This window comes from Kwoniella mangroviensis (genome assembly GCF_000507465.2).
Source record: "Kwoniella mangroviensis CBS 8507 chromosome 1 map unlocalized Ctg01, whole genome shotgun sequence".
Lineage (NCBI taxonomy): Eukaryota > Fungi > Basidiomycota > Tremellomycetes > Tremellales > Cryptococcaceae > Kwoniella > Kwoniella mangrovensis.
In genome coordinates this window covers 2,671,446-2,686,687 of record NW_027062533.1, presented here as the reverse complement: position 1 = coordinate 2,686,687, position 15,242 = coordinate 2,671,446, and the positions used below count along the sequence as shown (strand labels likewise).

The following is a 15,242-nucleotide window of genomic DNA, read 5'->3' as shown; positions in this document are numbered from 1 at the left end:
TGGTTACTCCGCCTTGCCATAACTGATTCTACTTTTGGACAACTTTGGAGGGATGCAAAAAGCTCTAGCTTCATGAATGTTGACGACTTCGCCATCTTCATCCATGACTGTGAAGTAAGGGACCAATACATCGTTCAGGCATGCTGGTGTAGTGGAGTTGAATGAGCAGCAGATGTATTTTGGTCGACACGCGATAGGTAAGAAGTTTCGAAGGAGATGGTAAGGATCTTTGTCACTGGATAACGATCCTATCCTCCCCATGGTGCCATGCTTGGCAGTGAATACCAGCTTGGAGATCCTGGGGAACAGCAGGTCATCGAAATAGAACAATAGACATTTGGCGATGGTGGTCAATATCTCGTAGGGGAATTGTTCATTGTTGGTATCGACTGTCATCTTGAATACCATTCCTAATTGAACCCTCAGCCTCCTAGTCGGAGTCAAGGAAGAAAGAGGGATATCGTCTTCCTCATCGTCTTCCTCGTTGATGGGTTGGATGAACGCATGTTTCTCTCCGTTAGGGATATCGATTATTCTAGTGAACAATTTGGGAAGTGAATGATCAGTCAAGATGACATGTCGATAGACGAGTGGAGTGAGGAGTTGATGGTTGGTCTTGCAGGAGTAGGAAAGGCTTGACAGGGTTTTATGGTAGTTGAGTGATTGTAGCTGTTGACCGATGAGGAGGACTATGTCGTCGCTGAGTTTTGGTGGCATGGTGAGCGTATAGCAAGTGATGTGGGATATATCTGTAGTATAGTTAACAACAATGAGGAAGGAATGTGGGATGGTATTGGGATGAGAATGGATAAATAGATCAAGAAGGAAGGAAAAGGGAAAAAGGACGAGGTGATAGTTGTTTATATACAAAAGTCAAGTTGAGTGATGGGTCTGTGCGTCGATCAGATTAGTGGTGCTGGTGATGGTAATGACGTAACATCCAAATGTCCGGATTCTGACTGTGTTAGTGGATACTGTATCATACCATTTACACTCGCGAGAATCGAGGAGAGCTGACGAGATACATCCTATTCATGTCACATCCATTAATCCCATATCGAACCGGCAGATCTACTCTTCGTACTTCTCAAGTCGCACCTATATCATCATTGTCAGTGTCTTCTCCCCCTCAACGCTCGTGTAAAGAAAGGAGACACATCCACTTACTCTACCCGCAAATGGTTTCAGCCCAGCTGCTATTCTCTGACCACCTACCAGGGCCGTCCAGTCCATCGTATCTCCGCCGTGCGCACGGGCAGATAACATGTGCTGTTGAGCTACGTCCATCGTAGGCATAGGTACATTGTGAGATTCGGCGAGTTGCCGAATGTTTCTATGAACGTATTGCCCAGTCAGTAATGCGGCTTATTCCGCGTTTCGGGAGATGCACTCACCTGGCATCGGTTATACCACCACCCAAGTTGAATCCACCTTCACTATTGAATTTATTCTTGGTGATCCTATCGGCGTATCTGATCAAAGCAGGTGATTTATGTTGATCTTTGATCAGTTCCACTAATTTATCTGATCCTACACCAGATTGATCACATAGCGTGAAACACTCTGCTAAGAGCTCGATAAATCCTAATTCCAATGCGTTTCCTACCAATCTAAGAGAACAATAATTATAAGGTAGTCATCAGTACAATCAGTATTCTCTCTCTCATGAGTTTGAGATTACTCACTTAAAACTCATAGCTCTCTCGACATTACTTCCCAAATCCATCACTTTCCTTCCAATAGCAGGAACCAGCGCATGAGCAGCATGCTTCTTGGCGAAATAATCTCCGGAGATGGCTAAAATCAAATCGGCAGTCTCGGCTGCTCGTGGTACACCGAACACTGGACATGATAGGAAGACTCGATGAGGGGCGGATCGAGCGAGATCTTCGAGTTTACCAGCGGTGGTAGGGTAGATCTGAGAGATCATTCATCAGCAAGCTAGTCCAGATGACATTAGAGACTCGGAAACTACGCTACTCACTGTACTGGTGTCGACAAAGATCGTTGTTCTACCTCTCCCACCCGGTTTGATACCATCGCCTGTACCTTTTTGAGTCTGCAGAAGAGCATTCCCACAATTAGGTATGACTTCCAAATGAGGCGATTGGAAATTTGGCTCACCTCTTGACCTTGGAACAGTTGAGCATAAACAGCTTCTACAGCTTCATCACCTGCCAAAGAAGTCACCACGAGATCCGCACTGAAGACATGGCACAATCACAAAGCACAGATCAGTATCGTGACGATGACGATGACGATGACGATGACGATGATTATTGGAAAGAAATGGTAACACACGTTCTTCCAATTTCCTCTAAATCAGTGACGACCTTGTAAGAGCTCTCAGGTACTTCATGTTCAGTAGCGTATTTCAAGAATTTTTGTATACCATCTTCTTTTCGGTTGTATACCATCAATGGAGGCTGCAAGGTTTTTGGAAGGAATATCAGTAAATCGAATCGTTATAGAACAACTTCCGGTTATGAGAATGATAGATCCTCACCTGTCCCTCTGAAGCTAGATGTTTGGCCAAGTTGGATGCCATCCTCTTACCCATCTCACCTAGACCTACGAAAGCGAGTTGATCCTGTGATAATCTTCCTGGTCAGTTTTCGCTGCCACCTGTGTTCTTAATTCTTACTTCGAAAGAGAGTCTATGCTTACATGAGCAGGTGTAGGGGTTGATGGTCTGCGGATGAATAGTCATCGTAAGCTCACAGCGAACAGCTGACATGGCTAAGTAGGTGTAGGCTCACCTTGAGAAAGGGATGGGTTCAGCAGGTTCATTGTGTTCTTCCTTTGGGGGTTCGTATGTCCCTCCGAAATGATCGATCGGATCTCCCACTCTCTCTACTGGGGGAGTCACTGGGTTTTCGTTGAAGTGAGCCTTGAGTCCTGACATGATGTTTTTGTTGTATATATGATGAATGTAAAATGTAAGGTATGAGATGTGAGATATGAGATGGGGGTTGTTGTTTTTTCGCCAGTAAGCGAGGGTATTGCTTCCACTGAGTGATTGATGGTAATGACGTCTCTACTCTCACACCGCACAGACACACAGTGAATAGGTTAAGGGGCCCAATGCGGCAATTGCTGCATGTGCAGCACGTGCAAAACACGCCGTCACCATGTGTTTGCGCCTGGAACCAACCCCGCAATACGATAACTTGATGCTATGGCAGCAACAACAGATACGAGTAAAGACGTGTTCATCATCAACGGTCGTATCTAATAGAATAGCATAAAGTATCATACACATCATACGCAATGTCAGCGCCTACAAGAGCAGCTCCTCCACCGCCGCCAGTAGCGAACGGGGATGATGATCAGGGTGCTTCAGCTAGTACGTCCAATCTCAGACACATTTACGCTTGGACCATTGTAATTGACTGATCTCCACGAGATAGATGAGCGACTGTTGGCAGCTGCCAAACACGACAACGAAGAGATGTTTGAGAGTGCTCTGAGTGAAGTGACAGACGTGAACTACGTTGATGGGTGAGCTGGTCCTTGCTGCATGGACAGACGGGACATAGCTGATGGGGTCGAGATAAAACTAATAGACTAGGTAATACCGGTGAGTAAGATATGTCAATTATAAATGACAGAATGATATATACTAACGTACGACGGGCCTCTGTGATCCGTCACGTAGCTTTACATTACGCGTAAGCACCTTTCTTTCGACTCCATAACGATAGAATGTCGATTGATTCTAGATGTGTATGCAGAATCATACATGCATCAACATCGATACTGGAACCGTTACTAGAGCACGAGACTTGTGATGTAGACATACGAAATAGATTACAGGGTGATACGCCGCTACATATAGCTGTAAGGAATAGATGGGAGGATCATGAAGGGTTGAGGTTGTTCCTGGGTGGGTCCAGCTATTTGGACGACGATATATTTTATATTTTGCTGATATCCATTATGATATTCTATCTAGTGGGACATTTGCTAGAAGCTGGAGCAGATACCAAGTGAGTACGCATTTATATCTTACTTATACGCGAAACACGATTGCATTTTGTGTATCACCCATGCAAGTGTGGGCTGAAATGACTTGATGATTAAAACGTAGGATCAAGAATCGATATAACCAGAAACCCATAGACCTCCTTCCTCCACCCAGCAACGATTCAGAGGCAGACGATGAGAAGATCCGGGCGGCTATAAGAAGAACAGAAGCTGAGGAGATGATTGCGGATAAAGGTGATATCGTGGAAGGTAAGTCTGTGGCTATTATCATCTTCTCCCTTGTCTTTGTGATCAGATCTCCCTCCCCTCGCGTCTCATCGTCCTTGCTTTTTGTCTTTTCAGCTTGCTTCTTCTATGTTCCGTCGCGTCTTTCATCCATTTATTTTCCTTGTATCCCAACCTGTATCTCGGCTTGTTCCACACCCGCTGCCCTAGCAGTAAAATCAATATAGGGAATTTCCAAAAAGGGGGGAAACGCTGATTCAGATCAAATGCTATTAGATGATGATGATATAGTCGACCCAAACGATATAGCATCAGATTCGGATTGATTGCATTGCCTAGTTGATGATTCGGCTTATTCGCATGTACGATGAGATGTATTGTATTGACAGGATCAGAGTACAATCGATAATAGGTAATAATATTAAACTTTTCTTTAATTTCTCTGACTAATTGTTCTGTTTCGAATTGTGTAGATTTCGAATTTCGGATATATTTTACTGATTAATTAAAAGGCAATCCCACAAAGTCAATTTACTTACCTCGCTGTGAAAATCTTGCATTGAAGGTCAACTTGCAGGAGTCAAATTAACCATGAACCTCGCCGATACAGCCAACCAATAAATCTCTCTTTCTTTATCAATAATGGTACCTAATCTGACTATTGGCTTCGCCGTCTCTTGATGGGCTTTCATATAAGCCCATATCCAATTACTTGGTAAACCCTTCATGGCTTTTCCATCCCAGTCCCAACCTCTCAATCATTCCAATTAGCCCAATCACTATCGTACCCTCTTATCGATGCGATCACCCTGCTAGCTGCATATACATCGTCGAACTGCGCAGCAAGGTTGAACAACTCGAATTGATGTTTCACACCATATTGATCAACTGGCTGAAGATTTGATAAGAGCTGTCTACCTACTTCGGGAGTTTGGAGGGTAAGACTTAAATTGAGTGTTTGATGCAAAGTCTTCCATTTTATGGTCTCTGATATTGTTGAGATGGGAGCAGCTTGGGGATCGGGATAACGGTGGATAGAATGGAAAGTTGATATGTATAGATTACGAACGGGCTTAGGGTATTTGTTGATCAGATACAATTGATCGGTGGTGAAGGAATTCTCGTTATGGTTCAAATTTACACTGTATTTCATATCAGCTGATTGGCTGATCGTGACATACAGTAGGATACGATACTGCCTATGATAGTCATGATGAACGTGATAATTACTTACATAAAATCAGATTTTGATGGTGATTGCTCTCTATCATTCTTCATGATTTTGTCCTTTACCTTGTTCACGACAGCTCTGAGATGTTGAAAGACACTCCTCAGACCTGTGGCAATGCTGGGACCAGTCCTTTTGTCAAGTGAAAGTGGAGTGGCAGACTGTCGAGAATCGTTAATGCTCGAATTGTAAAGACATGAAGATGATATCTCAAATGAATTGTCGATCTTCCACCCGATCCATGTGAGCTGAGATACCAGAATCAGGAAGAGGATCGTGAGACCGAGGATGGTAGTGGTGGAAGTTGTTGACTTCGATCTTGAATTCTTGGACATGCTGGAGTGGATCGAATGTGATCGATGGTGATCTTGTGGGAAAAGTGTCGAATAAGAAAAAGATACTGTTCCGTATATTGTATCAGATACCTCTGAGTGTGCGAACAAGGCTTACTCATTTTGCTCAGAACTGGCATGCAATGCTGATATACGAATCTGTCTGACTTATACGTATAGGGAGGAAAGGAGTCTAGTCTAGTCTACGTATGTGCATGTTAGGCTGGCTGTTCTCTATTCACGAAGTATATGAATAAGATCCCTCAATGCGATCCATGAGACCGCAGCTGTTGCATTACACAATGAATACTGTATTCCGTATTGACAGAAAAAATATCATAGTATATTCGTTCTTAAAGCTTGATTTTACAAAACAAATTGTTATTTCGAAAGATTCATCGCAAAGACCTTTGGTGAATAACTAGATTGTTGCGATCTTTTATTATCAAGAGATCCGATTCATGAGCAAATTTCAGCTCAGCTTTTCAAAAAGGTTCAGACTCACAGAGAGCACATTTGCAAGGAATCCACTGGCAATTGCACGCCAGTAAGTGCTTGAAAGACATTCGTATTTCTCCTGGCATTGGGCATGAGCTTTGGCATAAGCGCCAATCCAGGCACTGGATAGCTGTCTTAACTCAGACTGAGGCCACCGATCTTTCGTCCAAAATTCTCCTGGGTGACCGATTCTGCCAGGACAACCTATATCGCGGATGACCCAAGACCCTGTTGCTACATCGTCGAATTTGCTTGCTAGCACGAACATCTCAAAGTGGTTCACCCCACAAGGACCCGCTCGAATCCAGCTTTTGAGGAGTTCCGGTCCATGATGGCAAGTTTCGAAACGAAGAAAGAGCGCTCCCACCTCTTTGATCCTCGACCATTGAACGTATTCTAGATTGACGTATCTGTCCATGAGGGCGGATAGAAAGATATGAAGGACTTCCGAACAATGATCCAACTTCAGTTCTTTCTGTTGATTTGAGTCACTAACTTCCAGCATGTAACGGAAGACCTTACTACAAACATATCCCACAAGTGAGTGTCATCAGAGCCCGATGCCGAACTGAAAAACGAACTCACCTTGCTTCGGCTAATTTCGAGCTCTCTGCACAAAATGCTTTCTTGTCCGAGCTGATCACTACGAAGTCACCTTGTCCACCATCGAATCCAGCAGCATAAGGTACACTGGCACCTTCTTGAGAGGTGTATGAGCCCGGCAGGGTCATTATGAAACGAAATTATGTCTGTAAGGAGACTTTTGGTAAGATCAATTGAGAAAAGATGACAGACAAGGTTCTTTGTTCTGTCGGCTGTCCGGTGGTCACACTTCTGAGGTTGATGTAGACACGAATCAGACTGCGCAATCAAGATTGCGTCTCTGTTCTCAATGGGACAGCACCACGCACTTCATCTACGACACAAGAGTACATATACATAGCAAGTCATACGAACAAGCAAAGTACCATTCAAATGTTCTCATTCGCAATTGCAGAGCTCATTTGTTCACCTCTTGGGGAATTCACAAGCACCAATACTGCCGAGAAGTCGAGATCCAACGGTACCATAAATCACTATAGGACCGAATAGAATCAGCGATTTTATCTTGTGCTACTGTAAGGCTGTTATTTGTCAGATAACTCAACTACCTACGGGAGCTAGTTCCTCCAAAAAAGCTGCAGAGACGCATCTCCAGAATCTTCGCTCATACACATTAGGCCACGCGTATTCGCAAGTATGTAAAGCATTCATATAAGCCCAAGCCCACCTGTCGGGTAAAGCCATCAATGTGTCCTTATCATAAGTTTCGGTATTCCAAAATGATGAAGCTGCGACAGCTTGTGCCTTCTTATGTTTACCTATAGTTGATATCATTCGACTACCTGCATAGACGTCCTCTAAGCTGGCTGCGTACTTGATCAAATCGAAGGAATGTCCGAGACCGAATTTATCAATGGGTCACAAATTCTTCAATAATCGTCTTCCAGTCTCAGGTGTGTTGACCATCACACTCAGGTTTAGTGCTTGCTGGAATTTATCCCAATCGAGATCATCAGGTAGCATGAAGTGGTCCTGACTAGCCACATTGTACAGTCGTCGAACGGCTGTGGAAAACCTTTTAGTCTCGATACTGCAGAGTATGCTCTGAGGGGAGGTATCTTCCGCAGGTTCATTGGAAGCGAGTTCTGGATAACTGAAAGAGACCTTGTATCAATAAAGTCATAAAAGGGAAATGTGTTTGTATACTTACGAGATTTCTACGAAATGCTGATGCTGAGGCTCTTGCTGCACAATCGCATCTCGATGGTTAGGCATCATTTGTTGAATCGGTTCTGGGATGGCACCTTGAGGTGCACAGATTGGGGTTTCGACTCTTTCCAGCACAAGACTTGAGATATTGTCCACCTTGCAGTGGAGCCAAGCTAGGTAAGGGAGATATACCAAAGAGAGTAGGAAGGCGATGGATATCATTTTCGTGTACGGATGATTCTCTCGTACTTTTGATGATACATAATGAGAGGATAGGTCACGAAGTGAAAGCGAAATAAACGATGAAAGCAGTGCACTCACTTGGGAACCTGCTATCATTCAGTCTCCCACTGGACATAGGGTTGATTTTATGGAATGGATATACGACGGCTCGTACTGCATCATCCTTGCCAACCTTGTTCTGCCAAAGACCATTGCCACACAGGTACAACGATAGCCGACGGGGATCGTCCACTGACTATGACGATCCCGAACCTCCACTTACGAGTGCTCCTTCATCATCCTCCTCACTTGCTCGGCCCGGATTGACTTATATACAGACATATATACTTGGTCCCGTCGTTGTGGATAGACTGATCTTGTCATTGAACACTAGCAATGGAGCCTGTCCACCTCGTCATTCTCATCCATGGACTGTACGGCTCCTCACTCAACTTGGCCGCCGTAAAAGAAGAACTCCAGAATTTATCGTCTCAGCAGATCCCTTCGTCTCCTGCGAGTTCACGCTCGACTATGGAGTCATTAGAGACAGTCGTATATCTGCCTGAAGGGATCAAAGGCGCTCGAACATGGGATGGGATTGACGTCTGTGCTTATAGGATAGTGGAGGAGGTAAGTCTCGTCGCTCCCCATCGCATCTGATCATATGCCATCGTTTAACCTACGCATTCTCAATAGATTGATCGAGAAATTGAGAGACTGGAAGATCAGGGCAAGGATGTCGTAGGGTTCTCAGTGGTGCGCTCCGATTCAATCTCTCTGATGAGGCAAGGAGCTGACCTTTGCTGTACGCCTTTTTCTGTGCTCTAGATGGGGTACTCATTAGGAGGACGTAAGCCTCTTCCATGACAAGGGTTGAATATCTCAGAAACTGACGGATGATCAGTCATATCCCGATACATCATCGGTGTCCTGCATTCCAGACATCCTTCCTTCTTTTCGAGGCATAAGCCAATATCATTCTCTACCGCAGCTACGCCGGTGAGTCACCTATTGTCCGGAGTACGCCTGACTGACGCATGCTTCATCCGATAGCATTTAGGGGTTCTCAAATATGGTAAGTGGGAAATTTGAGATCCAACATACTGAGCTAAGCTCTTTCGAATAGGTACACTCACCAACACCGTGGTACATACCGTGGGCAGACAGCTGTTCAGCCGTAGTGGAAGACAGATATACTGCTTAGATAAAGGACCGGAATGGGAAGGAAGAGGATTATTGGAATTGATGGCTGATCCTGGTAAGCTGTCTACACCGCGCCCAGGTCTGGCCACCTACGGACTGTCTGGCTGACCGTTGAAGTAGATCACGTCTTCATTCAAGCCTTGAAGAAATTTCCGAAAGTAATGATCATAGCGAATGGGTAAGCTCATTCCCCTCTCGGTATGTCAGGGCGAAGCTCAGATATCCGTTCATACACAGCTGCGAAGATCAAACCGTTCCGTATCCAACAGCCTCTATCAGCTCCTCCGACCCATTCTCTGATCTATCAATACTGGATATAGAAGTAGATGACGATCATATAGTCCAATCCTGGAAAAGGATCGAACTGCCTGATCCTGATGATCTACCTGTAGATCACAGTATGGACGTTGACGACGATGGTGAAGAAGTTCAGGTACAGATCAAAGTGATGAAGTCCCCAATCAACAGGATACCGACCGAATGGAAAGGTAGGAGAAGACAACCACTTCCTCCTCCGTTTATGGTGTTTCCTTGGCCTATCAATTATGTAAGTCAAACGATGGAACACCTACGGTTTATAAGGAGCTGATTCACAGCCTGACATAGCTGTTGTTCTTGATATTCCCTTTACTCTTGCCATTTGTACTGGTATATCTGTATGTCCAGCTGAATAATTCTCGATAGGGATAGTTGAGCTGATTCTTCTTAATTCAAATGCCCAGAGCTGGGGCTATAACATTGCATAACTTTCACTCGTACGTCCCTCCATGCGAACAAGCTTAGATACGACCTGAAATTGACATCACTCGTCATCATCGTAGTCGCAAACGTATACAATCTCACCGTGACTCGCTCGACCGTCAGCCGCTTCTCGTCTCCTCGTCCTCCTCTCTTGCCACCGCGATTGAAAACGTTACTTCAGAACTTCGAGATACCCTATCAGACTCAGTTAGACCGTCCACGTCGATTGACGGTATCTCCACACCGCCGCTGTCAGAACCGGTCGAACATAGTAAAACCGCTCCATTGCTTCTAACGCCCGCGCAGAAAGCGATGATACGTAATCTGAACGAGGCGATCCCTCATGCGGAGAGAGTGATAGCTTGGTTTCCGTGGGCGTATAACAGTCATGCTATGTTGATCTGCCGGTGAGTACTGCCATTCATTGACAAAATCCCTTCACCCTCCTTCGCATCCTTTTTTCCTGATATTGTGACTTCGCAAAACGCCTTGCTGCTCTCCACATTTCCCTCTTGGAAATTCAAGTCCAAAAAATGAGAGAAAAATTTCATTAATAAATTGACCTGATAGGGACACAAAGCGATTTCCATGGCAGGAAGACGGGAGAGGTGTTGTCAGAAGATGGACAAAGTTTGCTTATCGAGCAGGTATAGATCAGCTGGGTGAAGATAGAAATTATAATGATACTTCATCAATGACGGTACACGATTGAACGGGACACTCTAATGCACGATTGTAAGGCCTCTATAGGATTTTCATGTATTGCAAAATGCATAGATTGTGGTTATCATTATAACGGCTTCTCACCTGGACCAAACACTGGTCTATCAAAAATGAGATTATCCAAAGCTCGAGTGTTGAGCTGAACACGAAGGATATCCAAGGATCAGTACTTGGTCTCTCAAGAAAGATCTTCTACTTCAAATTCTAATCAATGGTACACTCACCAAATGCGGTCCAAGTTGATCCAATCGATTGACACCCAGAAGACGTAAAGTAGTTTGAATTTCGTCTCGCATGACTAACAAAGTCAACCGTAAGCATAAAGCATGACATCCTCTCAGTGGATTATCATATAAATCCGGGGCTGAAATTTTACTCACTCTCGATAGCATGGACGACACCTTCTTCACCGTATGTCAGAGAATACAGGAAAGGTCGACCCATTCCTACTCCCTTGGCACCAAGGCATAACGCTTTGACTACGTCTGTTCCTCTTCTACACCCTCCGTCAAGGTATACCTGTAGCCCTTTCGTGAGTTCATAATCATCATATACTTTTAGGACAGTGAGACTATCAACTCACTTCACACTTTTTCAATAGCTCTGGGCAGATCTTGTTGATTTCTAATAAAGTGTACATGGCAGGAGGGGATCCATCCAGTGCTCGGCCACTAATCATTTTAACTTATCAGTATAGAATTCCAATTCAACATGCTATGCTGAATCTACATTAAAATTCAATTTACTCACCCATGATTGGACAAATAGATCGCATCCACTCCCAGCTCAGCAGCTTTCATAGCATCTTCCACCGTCTGTACACCTTTCAAACCTATAGGCAACTTTGTATGTTTCCTCAACCAAGCTATATCATTCCAATTCAATTTCGGATCAATGAACCCTCCAACCGATCGCCCAATCCCACCACCTTTATTATCCGACGAAATCTTGCCTCCCGATATACCTGATGCTACCTCTACTTCCGCTCGACTTCGTTCGTCTGCTTCCCTCTTTCCTGGAGCGGCCGCATCGACTGTAACGAATATCGCTTTCAATCCCAAGTCGTTGATCTTACGTATAAGAGCCTCGGACTTGTCCCGGTTCCTATCGACATAGAGCTGCATGAAGAATGGTTGAGTTGGGGAGGTACGGGAGTTGATTATATCTGGTAATGGAGCTGAGGCGTTGGTCGAGATCTGACGTGCAAAATTTAGCTTAGTAGATGAAGACAGTAAATACGGTGTGATACTAGCTCACCATTTGTATGATATCACATTGACCTGCACCTTTAGCTAAGAGACATTCTCCTTCCGGATGGGCGAGTTTGGCCATACCAGCAGGTGAGATGAATATCTGGTTGATCGCAATCTGTCAGTTTTCCCGTGATTTTCTCACTGGGTCTGAGATTCGTCGTCCGTTGAGAAGCGATATCACTATTCACTCACAGGTAAAGAGGTCTCTTGACCTAACATCTTAGTTCTAGTATCGGCGATATCAACATCAATCATGATTCGAGGCCTGAAAAGTATTGAATTGAATGCTCTTCTATTCAAATCGAGGGCTATGCAACGAACAAGGGTCAGCTAAGGTATATCACTGGGCAAGAAGTATAATCAAAGGAAGCATGACAGTGACTCACTATACTGATCCGTAGCTCCACTGGACATATAAGCCCAAGCTTTCCCAGTCAATATCCTTCTAGCAGCTTCATCAAAATCTGGTAAACCAATTATCTCTGCCAGTTCAATCTTCCTCTCTTCCTTCTCACCACTAGCCACCTTGTTTACCGTCTGAGGTAATGTCATTGGATCTACCAATCCCATGAAAGCCTCTTCATCTAAACCGTTCTCGATTGTACCGGGCGGATGGATCGGATTGAATATAGCACTGGCATCTCGTCCGGCTACTCGGTGGATATGTCCTGCTCCGCCAGGATGTATTTGAGCGAACTGCAAGATTAGATCACCACGTTCCATTCCATCAGCTCTGTTACTTGGCCATTGAAGTCAGACAATGATGGTGATAATGTCAAAAAGTAGAATGCTCACTTCAGTAAGATCATATGCCTTTCCATCAATCACTACCCAACAATCTTCAGGTGTATTATGCTTGTTCACTTCGCTGAAAGGTATCAGGGCTCTTCCTACGGCTGTATCTTTAGATGGTGCTGGGTCATCCCCAGCTTCTTCTAGTCGTATGGGACTGGAGAGTGCATATCCTATAGCCAGTGATGCTGCGGCCTACATAAAGCACAAAGGGAAGTTGCCGATGAGCTTCATTCTCAAACCGGGGTTTGCGCTGATCATCACTCACTGCACTACCTATCTGAAGGAATCTAGCTCTCGATCTAGCTTCTCTGATAGCTGATCCGCTTGAGAAAGGTCTTTTAGGTATCTGGATTGCTCGTCGTGGTATCGCACGGGGAGTTACCAGTCTCAAAGCTGGTCTCATCGCGTTCAACATCTTGATTATCTCAGTGCAGATGTTATTGATCCAATCTTTCTCGAGATCACTTCACTCGTATTTGACTATGGGAGGGTTGGGTCGGGACTGGCAGAGTACAACGATATCTTTATATAGACTGATAGGGTGTCTCTGTCTTTGGGCACTGAACTGTACGATCTCTGTTCTGATCCCAAAACATTAACATACATCCCACTTTACTATCGTTGCTTTGCGAATGAGATTTCACGATATTCAAAATGACAGAGTGACTGAACGGTAAATCAAGGATCATTTCATTCCGGCCCGATACCGGTGCATGCGACCACGTGTCACAGGCACCCTCGGGACGGTAAGTACCGGATGGTGGTTGAGTTGTGTCTGGATCATCATAACGAAAGCATATCCATATATCCATACCCATATCCATAGGCATATTAGCTCAAAATACTCTTAAGAGTCTCTCTTTCAGTCGTTACCAAACAGTGATAACAAAGAGCTTTCTGAGAATGTCCAGAGAATCAGTCCTACTCTTCGGTCTAGGTGGTATCGGTGGGATCTATGCCTGTATCCTCCAATTATCTGGGAAATGTGATGTTCACGTAGTTGCTAGATCAAATTACGCTGCGGTGAAGGAAAAAGGATTCAAGTTGATCAGTCCCAAGTTTGGAAATCATGATGGATTGAAATTTGCTGGTGGTGAGTGACTTGCCTCGTACTGTGCACTTAGGGAGCGGACGCTGATATGGGTTTTGTCTGATAGTCTGGAAATCGACTGAGGAAGCTGCTGCATCTGGAACGAAATTCTCTTATGTCCTCTGCGCCAATAAAGCACTTCTCGATGCCAAACCTTCTCTCTCCGACCACTTACGACCCATTATTACCCCTTCCCTCACTTCCATCGTCCTCTTGCAAAACGGTGTAGGTGCCGAAGAACCTTTACACCAGTCTTTCCCCGATACCACCATCATCTCAGCGGTCGTCTGGACCGGAGGCAAAGCCCTTTCTACTTCCGATGGTGTGGAGCAATTCAATAGGGAAGGTCTTACCATTGGTGTGGACTATAGAGAGAATGGAGCGAAGAAAGAAGAGGAAGATGCCAAGTTGGAGAAACTTGTGGGATGGTTGAAAGCTGGGGAAGGTGATTGTACTGTTACGGAGGATATTCAAAGTGAACGATGGGTCAAAGTCATTTGGAATTGTTGTTGGTGAGTCGACATTCGAGCCAAGACCTTTCTGGGTATATGGAAGACGAATTGTACCTATGTGGAAAGCTATACACACAAGAGTGGTGTATACTGATCATTTGCTTTATCACGTTGTAGGAACTCGTTAACAACAGCCACAAGGCTTAAGACCGGACCATTCTTCGACTCTTCCTCCCAGGCTTTACCCCTCTGTTATACCGTCATGAGAGAGGTTGAAGCTGTCGCCAAAGCCAAGGGACTCAAGATTGAGGATGGAACGGTAGACAAATTGATTAAACAATGTACAGACGTTGCTTATCCTGGTTTACCAAGTTCTATGATGGCTGATAATTTCGCTGGGAGACCTATGGAAGTTGAGGTGAGTCTGGTTCGAACAACTCATGCAGATACGAATCGTCAATGATGATCGAGCTGAGATCTGTTGGTGTCTTGCAGGTCATTCTTGGGACACCTGTACGAGAAGGACAAAGATTAGGTGTACCTGTACCAACGTTGACAGCGTAAGTCATTCTTGATCCACCGGATTGAATTCACATCGTCCCTCATCTGAGACGAGTGGGGTACGACGTAGGACAAGCTGATACTTTGAATTGATCCATTAGCATCTACACAATTGTGAAAGCTCTGGATTACGGGAACCAAAACCCCGAAGCTGCCAAGGCGTAATCACAGAGTCTTATC

The 15,242-nt window shown here is 44.7% G+C and overlaps 9 protein-coding genes across 9 annotated transcripts; 3 read left to right on the top strand and 6 right to left on the bottom strand.

The window, feature by feature from the left end:
- Positions 1-3: 3 nt before the first annotated feature.
- Positions 4-717, bottom strand: I203_100985 (uncharacterized protein; the record flags this gene model as incomplete). Its single annotated transcript, XM_019145946.1, has 1 exon — positions 4-717. One exon carries the CDS (start codon positions 715-717, stop codon positions 4-6), a length of 714 nt encoding a protein of 237 aa, XP_019004505.1.
- Positions 718-1,071: 354 nt separating this feature from the next.
- Positions 1,072-2,905, bottom strand: I203_100984 (uncharacterized protein; the record flags this gene model as incomplete). The annotated part of the gene is made up of 10 exons (XM_019145945.1): positions 1,072-1,098; positions 1,168-1,333; positions 1,395-1,610; positions 1,686-1,918; positions 1,985-2,059; positions 2,125-2,203; positions 2,302-2,426; positions 2,507-2,590; positions 2,668-2,692; positions 2,760-2,905. 10 exons carry the CDS (start codon positions 2,903-2,905, stop codon positions 1,072-1,074), a joined length of 1,176 nt encoding a protein of 391 aa, XP_019004504.1.
- A 365-nt stretch (positions 2,906-3,270) lies between these two features.
- Positions 3,271-4,538, top strand: I203_100983 (uncharacterized protein; the record flags this gene model as incomplete). Its single annotated transcript, XM_019145944.1, has 8 exons — positions 3,271-3,346; positions 3,411-3,501; positions 3,567-3,580; positions 3,659-3,671; positions 3,735-3,886; positions 3,956-3,989; positions 4,091-4,236; positions 4,489-4,538. 8 exons carry the CDS (start codon positions 3,271-3,273, stop codon positions 4,536-4,538), a joined length of 576 nt encoding a protein of 191 aa, XP_019004503.1.
- A 428-nt stretch (positions 4,539-4,966) lies between these two features.
- On the bottom strand, positions 4,967-5,775 carry I203_100982 (uncharacterized protein; the record flags this gene model as incomplete). The annotated part of the gene is made up of 2 exons (XM_019145943.1): positions 4,967-5,354; positions 5,447-5,775. 2 exons carry the CDS (start codon positions 5,773-5,775, stop codon positions 4,967-4,969), a joined length of 717 nt encoding a protein of 238 aa, XP_019004502.1.
- Positions 5,776-6,244: 469 nt separating this feature from the next.
- I203_100981 (uncharacterized protein) lies at positions 6,245-7,001 on the bottom strand (the record flags this gene model as incomplete). Its single annotated transcript, XM_019145942.2, has 2 exons — positions 6,245-6,791; positions 6,856-7,001. 2 exons carry the CDS (start codon positions 6,999-7,001, stop codon positions 6,245-6,247), a joined length of 693 nt encoding a protein of 230 aa, XP_019004501.2.
- A 412-nt stretch (positions 7,002-7,413) lies between these two features.
- Positions 7,414-8,244, bottom strand: I203_100980 (uncharacterized protein; the record flags this gene model as incomplete). Its single annotated transcript, XM_019145941.1, has 3 exons — positions 7,414-7,651; positions 7,736-7,966; positions 8,024-8,244. 3 exons carry the CDS (start codon positions 8,242-8,244, stop codon positions 7,414-7,416), a joined length of 690 nt encoding a protein of 229 aa, XP_019004500.1.
- A 396-nt stretch (positions 8,245-8,640) lies between these two features.
- On the top strand, positions 8,641-10,900 carry I203_100979 (uncharacterized protein; the record flags this gene model as incomplete). Its single annotated transcript, XM_065516778.1, has 12 exons — positions 8,641-8,874; positions 8,941-9,000; positions 9,073-9,094; positions 9,149-9,243; positions 9,298-9,319; positions 9,371-9,502; positions 9,568-9,625; positions 9,685-9,994; positions 10,054-10,103; positions 10,170-10,202; positions 10,269-10,595; positions 10,759-10,900. The coding sequence occupies 12 exons, from the start codon at positions 8,641-8,643 to the stop codon at positions 10,898-10,900; spliced, it is 1,485 nt and encodes a 494-aa protein (XP_065373596.1).
- A 78-nt stretch (positions 10,901-10,978) lies between these two features.
- On the bottom strand, positions 10,979-13,374 carry I203_100978 (uncharacterized protein; the record flags this gene model as incomplete). Its single annotated transcript, XM_019145939.1, has 10 exons — positions 10,979-11,050; positions 11,136-11,209; positions 11,292-11,430; positions 11,495-11,582; positions 11,662-12,107; positions 12,169-12,264; positions 12,357-12,472; positions 12,551-12,860; positions 12,960-13,151; positions 13,225-13,374. 10 exons carry the CDS (start codon positions 13,372-13,374, stop codon positions 10,979-10,981), a joined length of 1,683 nt encoding a protein of 560 aa, XP_019004498.1.
- A 488-nt stretch (positions 13,375-13,862) lies between these two features.
- On the top strand, positions 13,863-15,227 carry I203_100977 (uncharacterized protein; the record flags this gene model as incomplete). The annotated part of the gene is made up of 5 exons (XM_019145938.1): positions 13,863-14,052; positions 14,117-14,561; positions 14,679-14,919; positions 14,997-15,061; positions 15,164-15,227. The coding sequence occupies 5 exons, from the start codon at positions 13,863-13,865 to the stop codon at positions 15,225-15,227; spliced, it is 1,005 nt and encodes a 334-aa protein (XP_019004497.1).
- Positions 15,228-15,242: the final 15 nt, after the last annotated feature.